At 64.6% G+C, this 10,463-nt stretch overlaps 1 protein-coding gene across 6 annotated transcripts in view; it reads left to right on the top strand.

The window, feature by feature from the left end:
- The first annotated feature begins 2,257 nt into the window (after positions 1 to 2,257).
- Positions 2,258 to 10,463, top strand: part of SCARB1 (scavenger receptor class B member 1) — a 37,089-nt gene continuing 28,883 nt past the window's right edge. For all 6 annotated transcript variants that reach the window (XR_013997234.1, XR_013997235.1, XR_013997236.1 and 3 more), the window contains exon 1: positions 2,258 to 2,585. Coding sequence is in view for 3 of the 6 variants with exons in the window: in XM_081113916.1 (XP_080970042.1) it covers positions 2,460 to 2,585 (126 nt within the window). In the remaining 3 variants the exon portion in view is untranslated. The remainder of the gene's footprint in view (positions 2,586 to 10,463) is intronic.

Here is a 10,463-nt window from a genome sequence, read left to right as displayed (position 1 = left end):
GAGAGAGAAACACATCCATTGGTAGAGCTAGAGGCGTGTGCCCTTGACTGGAATCGGACCCAAGATCCTTTAGTCCACAGGCCGACGCTCTATCCACTGAGCAAAACCGGCCGGGGCCCAACCCCTTTCATCTTCACCACAGCCCTTGGCGAGAGGCCCTTCTCCCCATTGGACAGATGAGGAAACTGAGGCACAGAGCTGGCCAAGCCACTTGCCCCGGGACTTTGGGGTGGGAAGCCCAGGAGGATGGATTTTGGGGGGAGTCTGTTTCCATCGGGCACCCAGCCGTGCCCTAGCCACCCTGATCGGGGTCCGGGTGGGGCCCTGCTCCTGGCACCTGGGTGAGGCTGGGTCTCCTGCGGCGAAGGCAGTGACGGGCAAGGCTCTCTGGCCAACGTACAGTAGGTGCTCAGTGAACACGAACTCAGGCAGGACAGGCCACGCAGGGACAGGCCTGGGGAACGCTGCTGGCCCCCCGAGGTGGAAGAGAGTTCCAGAATGCCTGGCTCTGAGCCCTCGGGGCCCGGCCTGCCTTCCCAGGTATCGGGGACACCCTCCTCCATCCTCGTGGAACCCCACCTAAGAATGAGAGGAATGCCCTGGCCCTGGCTGGTGTGGCTCAGTGGATAGAGCGTTGGCCTGTGGACTGAAGGGTCCCGGGTTCGATTCCTCGTCAGGGCACAGGCCCGGGTTGTAGGCTTGATCCCCAGTGTGGGGTGTGCAGGAGGCAGCCGATCCATGATTCGCTCTCATCATGATGTTTTTCTCTCTCTTTCACTCTCCTTTCCTCTCTGAAATCAATAAAAATAAATGAAGAAGAAGAAGAAGGAGGAGGAGGAAGAGGAGGAGGAGGAGGAGAAGGGCCTGCATCCGGGGTCCAGAACTCAGGGCAGGCCTGGGTAAGACGGGGGTACACGTGCCCACCTATTTTAATTCCCTGGGGCGCTCGCTACCTGCAAATACCCACCATTCCTTGGCTCAGGCCTAGTCATCCATCGCCCCTTCACTAGGAAGCGGAGACCTAGCTCTGCGCGCCCCTGTGGCCGGTTCCCTTCTCTGTCACCCGGGGTCACCCGTGCCAGACCCCTGGCTCAGGGCCCAGCACCTGGGAGACTCCTCCTCGGCTCCTTCTGTTTGCAGCGGGCACGGGGCACGCAGGGTCCCTCCTGGCAGCCGGATGGGGCAGGGGCCCGTCTTTCGCCCGCAGCCTTCAAGTCGGGGGTGAGGTGGGGTGGGGGGTGGGGGGCAAGGTCTGAATGCAAAACACGAACGCCAGTGGGCCAGGCGGCAGGTGGCGCGGGGCGATAAGGCAGGGGGTGGGCTGGGCCAGCTGGCAAGAGTTCCTTTGACTCAGGGTGGCAGGAGGCCTTGCCGATAAGGTGGCTTCCCGCAGCCCAGAAGGAAGGAACCGGGCAGATATCTGGGGGTGCAATTCCAAGTCCAGGGTGTCGGGACCCCGAGGCAGGGAGAGGCTAGTAGAGTGTGTGTGTGTGAGTGTGTGTGTGTGTGTGTGTGTGTGTGTGTGTGTGTGAGTGTGTGTGTGTGTGTGTGTGTGAGCGAGGGGGGGAGGGGGGCAGAGATGAGGGTGCACAGGCCCCCCTCTCGGTTGGGAAAGTCAGACTAACAGTGAACCAGGCCCCAGCCGGTGTGGCCCAGTGGATGGAGCGTCGGCCTGCAGACTGAAGGGTCCCAGGTTTGATTCCCAGTCGAGGCACAGGCCCGGGTTGTGGGCTCCATCCCCAGCAGGGGGCGTGCCGGAGGCAGCTGATTGCTGATTCTCATCATTGATGTTTCTCTCTCCCTTCCTCTCTGAAATCAATAAAAAAATCTTACAAAAAAAACACAACCCTTCGGGGACACAGACAATAGGATGCTGAAGGCCTGGGCGCGGTGGGGAGGGCGGGCTGGAGGGGGCCCATGGGGACAAAGAGGACATAGGTAACACTTTCAACAATAAAAAATTATTTTTTAAAAAAACCCTCTTTTTAAAAAAAAGTGAACCATGAGGACGATCAAGGCTGGGGAAGTGGGCGGGGAGAGGGGGAGGGGAGGGATGAGCGGGGAGCAGGTGGGCAGGGGCGGGGGAGGGGAGCCCGGCCCAACGGACGCCGAGGCCGGGACGCCCGGCCTCCACCAAAAGGGAAGCGAAGGCGTGGCCGTCCCGCCCCCACGGACCGTCCGATCCGCGCCCCGCCCCGGGCCCCGCCCCCCGCCGCGGGCGCCGGCCCGAATCCCGCTGCCCCGGGCGCCCGGGGGCGGTCCGGCGGCGCCCGCCCCGATGGCGCATAAAGCCGCGGGCCACCTGCCGGGCTGCTCCTCCGCGCGCCAAGGTCCCGGGCCCGCCGTGCCGCCGCCGCTCGCGTCCCCGGAGCCGCCGCCTCTGCCGCGTCTGCGCCCGGACCCCGTTCCCTTCGGGCGCGCAGTTGCCGGAGCGCCGCGTGGGCCCCGGGCGCGCGGACATGGGCGGGTGCGCCAAGGCGGGCTGGGCGGCCGCGGCGCTGGGCGTCCTCGGGCTGCTGTGCGCGGTGCTGGGCGCCGTGATGATCGTGTCGGTGCCGTCCCTCATCAGGGAGCAGATCCTCAAGGTGGGTGCCGGGGTGCGGGCGCCGGGGGGGCGGGGGGCGGCGGGGAGCGACGGGGCTGGCGGGCTGGGCGCCGGGGAGCGGGGGAGGCGCGCGGGGGAGCGGCCGCGGCCCCCCTCCCCACGGCGCCCCCCGTCTGGCTGAGGGTGGGAGCGCAGGGGAGCGCCGTGGGGCTTGGCTGGAGGCTCGCTGGGGAGGCCCGGGTGGCCCACCACGCGGGAGCCCGACCTCACGCTCGGGGCCGCCCCCACCCGGCCGGGCCTGGAGCTGGGAGCCCGGGGAGCGCGCCCACACGCCGGCGGGGGTGTCTGCTCAAACCAGGGCTGCCTCCGCCTGTTCCCAGGGAGCCGGGGAGGCCAGGAGCCCAGCGCTCATGTGCGCCTAAGGGGCGCCCCTGGGTGCCAGGCCTAGTCGGTGCCAGCAGCCACTCTCTCTGCTGCCCAGTCCCTCCGGGGGAGCCCTCTCCAGGGGCGCCCCTCTCGGAGGCCAACCGCTCCCTCCTCCCTGGCGCAGGGGATAATCGGCTTTTCTCTCCGGGTTCACGCAGGGGCGGGCACAGGCCCAGGGCTGAGTCGGCAGGGTCCTTGGAGCCCACAGCCAGGCTCCCCACTTGCACAATCCTGCCCTTTAAACCGGCCCCAGGACGGGCCGGTGGCCTTCAGCCGCTCAGGTCCTGCCCTGCGAGGCCGGCGACCTGTTCGAATGAGTCTGGAGTCGACTGGGGGCGAGGGAGGCTGCAGGCTGCACTTGAGTCCATGTGGCTCAGAGCTGTGAGCCCACAGCCAGCACCGGCTCCTGCGCCCAGGTGGGAAGCCGGAGGCTCACCTCTGCCCACGGTCCCGCCCGGCCCAGAGCTGCGTGGAGGCGGACACGGTCTGTCCCTCGCCAGGTGACCTCTCTCTCCCTCCGCCTGCGTTGCTTTAGGCGACTTTTCAGGAACAGAGACTTGCCCGAACTCCCCCCTCCGTGCCCCGTGCCCAGCGCTGGGGGCCTGGAGAATGAATGAATGAATGAATGAATGAGCGAGTGAGTGAAGGGAGACCTGCTTAGACCTGGCCCACCCTTCCTGGGACCCCGCCAGGCAGGGACAAAGCTGGGCCTTTCTCAAGGCCTCTGGGGAGCGGTTGTCTGATCTGAGTCATCTTGGCCACATTGTTCAGTTTTTTTTTGTGTTTTTTTTTTTTTGGTTTTCAAATCTGTCCCAAGTCCTGTAATCTGATGGCGTGGAGATCCCTGTGATGTCACCGAGTTCCTCCTCGGTTTGGGTTTGTGTGTGTTTTGTGTTTGTTTTCTGTGTGTGTTTTGTGTGTGTGTTTTGTGTGTGTTTTCTGTGTGTGAGTCCTGTTGGTGTTTTGTTTTTTGTTTTTTTGTTTCGTCCGCTGGGGATGGTGGGGAAAAGCTGGAGTGGGGACCTCGGCGCGGAGACTGGCTTCGTTCTTGCCCAGGCGGCCGGGTGGCTGCCGGCGACCCTTTTCCAGGTGATTTCCAAGTGAGCGCTTTATCTCCGGGAGCCGCCGGCGAACGGTTTGTGTGCTGAGTGCACAGGGGAGCTGACACTCAGGTGGCGTGAGCGTGGGAGCGTGGGGGGCCTCTTGCTTTGGGGGTGACAGTGGGGAGCGAGTGGGTCATGGGGAAGAAAGCTGGCAGCTCAGTCATTCCTGGGCCTGTTTCAGTGGGGTTTTCTTCCTACGGCTGCGGATTCGGTTAAGCATGTGCCGTGTGTGTGCGTGTGTGTGTGTGTGTGTGTGTGTGTGTGCGCGTGCCCGGGCACCGCCTGATTCCCCACTTCTGCCTCGTCCCCAGCTGTCCCGGGCCTGGGATTCCTGGGCTGAAAGTGGAGCGAGAGCGACCGGCATCCTCCGTGACTCTCAGCGGCGATTGGTCCGAGGCCGAGTGGCGTGAAGGCGGCAGGCCGGCCCGGCCCAGCCCAGCCCGCTGCCCCCCGCCCGCCCCGGAGGCCCCGGGCCGGCTTCCTCAGGAAGAAGGCCGCCAGTGTTCAGGGCCGCGGACGGGGCGGGAGGGGCTGTGCCGTGTTTCCTTTGGCTGTGCACGTCCGCGGGCAACATGAATGGGACGTCTGTGCTTTGATTTCTCTGTTTTGATGTTTTTGGGCTCCTTTACTTTAAAGAAAAATTCAGATGGGGACAATAGAGAACATTTTCCTCGTTTCGTTTCCGCTCAGATCGGCCCTCCACCATCATTCCCAGACCTGGACCACAGCGCCCTGGCAAGCACTCACTTCTACGCGTGAATCTATGTTTTTAAAATGTATTTTTATTGATTTCAGGAGGAAAGGAGAGGGAGAGAGAGAGAAACATCCATGATGAGGGAGAATCACGGATCGGCGGCCTCCTGCACGCCCCCCACTGGGGATGGAGCCCGCAACCCGGGCCTGTGCCCTGACCGGGAATCCAACCCTGACCTCCTGGTTCCCAGGTGGACGGTCCACCACTGAGCCCACCGGCCGGGCCCGTACTGTTATCTGTCTGTTGCTCTGGTGCCCGCGATGTGCGTTCTCAGGTTGCTGACGGGGTTGGGTAGCGACACGGAGCTTTGCAGCCCCCGCCAGCTTCCGGAGCCCAGGGCTGCTGACCCCGTGGGCCGTGTTCTGGGGGGCGGGGCGGGGGGACCTTGGGCTCGTCACGTCACCTGTTAGTCGGGCCCATCCGGTTTGCCTGCTGGCGACACTGTGACTACAAAGGCGGCTGTGCGTGTGCGTGGATGTGTGCGTGTGCTTGTGTGCATGTGTGCGTGAGTGTGCATGCACGTGTGCGCGTGAGTGTGCGCACATGTGTGTGCGTGTGCGTGCGCGCGTCTCTGTGCGTGTGCATGTGAGTCAGTGTCTGTGTGCGCGCGCGTCTCTGTGTGTGTGCATGTGAGTCAGTGTCTGTGCGCGCGTCTGTGCGCGCGCGTGTGTGCATGCATGTGTGCGTGCATGTGCGAGTGAGTGTGTGCGTGTGCGTGCGTGTGCGTGCGTGTGTGGAAATGCCCGGGTGCACCTCGGTTCTCGTTGGAACCAGGCACAGCCTCTTGTGCAACAGGCGGAGGAGGTGGTGTGATCCCTCCCGCGGATGAGGAGACTGAGGCAGAGCAGAGGTCAGGGCGGGCGGGCGGGCGGGCGGGCGGGCGACACAGCTGTGGCCGTGGGGCAGCAGCCTCGTCGCCACACCGGGGCCACAGGAGGTGCAGCGGGAGCTCTTGGCCGGTGGACTTCCCGGAGGCAGACGGCCCGGGGAGGGGCTGGAGAACTGGACGCGCCTTTCGGCGTCTGAGCGGGAGGGCCGCGCGCACGGCGACCGGGAAGAGCGCTGGTGCCATTCGCGCCTTTAGAACAACTCCAGCCCGGCGCTGGCTCGGGGGTGGAGCGTCGACCTATGAACCGGAGGTCGCGGTCCCATTGGTCCCATTCCCCACCCACGGGGGCTCACACTCCGGTTGTGGGCTCCATCCCCAGGAGGCAGCCAGTCCGTGATTCTCTCTCATCATGGATGTTTCTCTCTCTCTCTCTCCCTCTCCCTTCCTCTCTGACATCAATAAAAACATATTTATTTATTTTATTTTTAAAAAAATATATGTTATTGATTTTTTACAGAGAGGAAGGGAGAGGGATAGAGAGTTAGAAACATCGATGAGAGAGAAACATCCATCAGCTGCCTCCTGCACATCTCCTACTGGGGATGTGCCTGCAACCAAGGTAACATGCCCTTGACCGGAATCGAACCCGGGACTCTTCAGTCCACAGGCCGACGCTCTAGCCACCGAGCCAAACTGGTCAGGGCAATAAAAACATATTTAAATAAAATAAAATAAAATAAAGTAAAAAGAGTAGCAAATCCGTAGCTTTCTGCCAAGAATGGCCAAATGGATCAGACCCCGAACCAGGAGGCCGGAGCGGAGTGCCATGTCCCGAGCTCTCCAGGAGAAGCTCTGGGGGAGCAAGCGAGACTCGCTTTTTCTCTCCCGCCCCCCCGGCCCCCGTGGGTAGGACCAGATGAGAGGTGCTCAGACCTAACCCCCGAGGAGCAGGGCCCCCTATCGCCGGCGCCAGGCAGGGGTCAGGGTCTGTGACTGTCCCCTCCTTTCGTCCTGGGGGATTCTGGGACGTACGTCCCATCATCATCGACAGTTGGGAAATAGAAGCTTGAGGTAGTCACCTGCCTCAGGTGACCTCGCTGGTATGTGCGTGTGCCTGGGGGCGGGCGGGGGCGAGAGAGAGAGAGAGAGAGAGAGAGAGAGAGAGAGAGAGAGAGAGAGAGACTGTGTCGGAGGCAGACCCAGGGGGCTGGGGAGTTCTGCACCCACCACGTAGGACCCAGCCTGCGTGCCTGGCCTCTGGCCTCCAGCGCCCAGGGAGGGCACAGCCCAGGGCCCTGGGAGTACATGCGCGTGTGTGTTTTTTAAAGGGAGATCACCTTTGTATTTTTAAAATACATTTGTATTGATTTCCGAGAGGAAGGGAGAGGGAGAGAGAGAGAAACATCCACGATGAGAGCGAATCATGGATCGCCTGCCTCCTGTGCGCCCCGGGCCTGTGCCCTGACCGGGAATCGAGCCCTGACCTCTGGTTCCTGGGTCGGCGCTCACCGCTGAGCCACGCTGGCCGGGCCGTGCTCATCTCCCGGGTGGTCCTGGCGCCGCCGGGCCTGGTCCCCCTCGGAGCCTCTGGCTTGCTCTCCCCTCTGCCCGGAAGGCTCACCCCCCCAGATGTCTGCGTAGCTCACCCCTCTTTCCCTGAGAGTCGACCCCATTGTTCTGTATGTTTACTCGTGGGTTCTCTTTCTCCCGCGTGAGCAGGGAGCCTGCTGGGGCAGGGCTGGGCTGTCACGGTCCCCGTGGCGTCCCCACGGCCCAGGCCGGCTGGCGGCGTGAGCAGCGGCCAGCGCTGTGAGGTCGCCTGCTCCTTTCCCTCCTCCCCGCCCTCCCCGCCCTCCGTGCCCTTTGGCAGAGCCTGGCCCGTCAGTTGGAAGGTGAGGCTTCGGAGATAACAGTAATGAGCGCGGAGTCCGCCAGACACCGTCACCAGTGCCTCCCGTGTGTTCCGTGTGGGTCACTGTGGCACACGGCGCTCTGTGCACTGGGGAGGGGGGAGTGCAGACTGGGAAGTCACCTGCCCCAGGTCACACGGCCGAAGGGGTAGAACCAGGTGGTCCATCCAGGGAGCCCGGGCGACCCCGTGCCCCTCCTCTGTGTCCCCAGCAGCTGGCCTGGATGTTGGGGGCAGGGCCCACGGTCTAGGCCCCAGTCCGCCTCCCCTTTCCTGTCCCGCGTGGCCAGGAGGGTGGGTCCCCGGCCTCTCTCCTCAGCATTTCTCCCTCCAGAGCCGCTGGGACGCGTGCCCCTCCCCTCCCTCAGGGCCGCGCTCTAGACCCGATGCCCAGGGAGCTGGGAGGCAGCCTCTCCTGCTGTGGTCCCGCTGGGCCTGGCCTGGCCGCCATGCAGGACCTGCTCGCTCAGCTCTGCTGAGGGCATCGCGGTGGCAGATGGACCGCTCCCGGGCCCTGGATGGCCGGTGCTTCCTGCAGGCCCCGCGCCTGGCCGCTTAGGGAAGCCGTGGGTCGGGGCCGTGGCCGTAGGACTGGGCAGTGGCCGTGGGACTGGGCCGTGGCTGTGGGACTGGGCAGTGGCCGTGGGACTGGGCCGTGGCTGTGGGACTGGGCAGTGGCCACGGGACTGGGCCATGGGTGTAGGACTGGGAGTGGCCATGGGACTGGGCAATGGCTGTGGGACTGGGCCGTGGGCGTGGGACTGGGCCGTGGCCGTGGGACTGAGCCGTGGCTCAGGGGCCGTGGCCGTGGGAACTGAGCTGTGCCTGTGGCCGGGGCCGTGGGTGGGGTTGTGGCCAGGTGCTCCCGCCCGGCTCCATTTGCTCCGTTTCTTCCTCTCCCGCCCCCGCGTGCACTTCCTACTCCCGGGCGTGCGAGGGCCACGCCAGGCTCCGTGGTGCCGCTGGGAAGAGCACATGGGCCTGAGTCGTCCGTTTTCGGTTCCTGCTTTGCTCCCGGGGATTTGCTTCTCTCAGCGGCACCATGTAGGTGACACATGTGGGCGTTATGTGTGCACATGTGGGCCAATTGTGCACGCCTGACTGGCGGCCCGCGAGCCTGTGAGAGCATGTGCACCTGTGTGTTTCAGTGTGACCACATGCCAAAGCACATGCAGGCACGTGTTTCTGTATTGGTGTGCACACAGGATGCGTGTATACATGTGCTGACACGGGCCCCCACACCAACACAACACGTGCAAGTCCATGTGCTTGTATGTGTGGGTGTTTGCACACACGTGGCAATGTGTGCCGGTGCATGTGCGTGTGTGACTACATGTGTGGGCAAGTGTGTGCACACATTGATGTGGCCCCATGCCGCTGTGCATGACCACACACGTGGGCACATGCACACAAGTGTTGACATAGGCTTCTGTGTTGGTATGTGGACACACACGGAACACACATGCACATGTATGTTGATCTATGTCTCTGTATTGGGGTGCACACGTGTGCTGTGTATCCCAACGGGGCCTGGCCTCCCCAGGGCTGGCGCTTCTCCTTCGGGGAACAGTTCCCAGGGGTTCGGTGCTGATGGGAGAGGCAGTGGGTTACCCAGATCTCGCCTCCGGTGGCTGCTGGCATCGCCCCCGGCCAACGGGCAGAGCGCGCTGCTCCCGGCTCGCTGGGCGTGTGCTGGGCGTGTGCTCCGTCCAGGCTGCGGGGCCCTCGCTGGGCGTGTGCTGGGCGTGTGGTCCGTCCAGGCCGCGGGGCCCTCGCTGGGCGTGTGCTGGGTGTGTGGTCCGTCCAGGCCGCGGGGCCCTCGCTGGGCGTGTGCTGGGCGTGTGGTCCGTCCAGGCCGCGGGGCCCTCGCTGGGCGTGTGCTGGGCGTGTGGTCCGTCCAGGCTGCGGGCTCGCTGGGCCTTGGTGCCCAGGAGGCTGTTCCCACATCCGTGTCCCCCGCAGAGGGGCCCCGGGGGCCACAGCCACCCCAGGCCGCTTCCTGCCGCAGCCCACGGGACAGACTTCCCGTGCGGAGCTGACAGAGGACTTGGCCGAGGCCCGCACCGGGAGCATCCTCTGCAGAGAATCCAGTGTCGGGCTCCACCAAGAAACACAAACGCACAGAACCCCAGACAGCAGGCGGCCTTCTAGGAGCCGCCTCCCCTCCGTTCGCAGGCGGCCGGCCCCGGGGAGAGGCCGGCAGGAGCTGAAGGGGAGGAGAAGCAGGACAACAGGCTGTGGCTCCCGTGGGGCCGGGCGGCGAGGCCCCAGCCCGCGGGCTGATTCGGTCTGGTTTGCAGCTGGGAGCCCCTGAGCCCGGAGGCCACGACCTGTGACCCAGAGACCTGTGACCCCGTCACCCTCTTCATGTTCTGTTCTCTCACCACCACCCCCAGCCCCCCGTTCCTTCCTGTCCCCGGGCCCGGGCAGGGGAAGGAACGGGAGTGGCCTGACCCTTGCTCTCTTCTCGCATCCCTTCCCCCTTCGGAGGCTCTCGGACGGCTCCTCAGACACTTGAATGTGCCTCCGGCCCTGTCTCCTTGACCTCTTGGCCTTGGGGCGTCAGGGGACGCAGGCGCCCGCTGTCCTCACGCATTCCCTGGAGAGCTCGGCCCGCACCACTCTGTCCACGCGCCGTCTTTGTCCCCAACGGGCGTCCCGGGCCCCTACCTTCCCCCTGAGTTCCAGCTCCAGCTCCAGCCCCAGCTCCAGCCCCAGCCCAGCCCCAGCCGGTGGTCAAAGGCGGCTCAGCCGGCCACGCCCGCCTGCTCATCGCTGCCCACGGCCCGTCCCTCCGGCCTCGGTCCCATCTCGGTGGCGGCTCCGCTCGCGCCGAGTCTCAGGCACAGCCTTGACCTTCTGCTCGCTTTCCCCGCGGAACCGCCCGCAGGTGCTGG

Source organism: Myotis nattereri (assembly GCF_964212035.1).
Source record: "Myotis nattereri genome assembly, chromosome: 19".
Lineage (NCBI taxonomy): Eukaryota > Metazoa > Chordata > Mammalia > Chiroptera > Vespertilionidae > Myotis > Myotis nattereri.
Note: the sequence above shows the minus strand (reverse complement) of the source record. Positions and strands in the feature narration are given on the sequence as shown.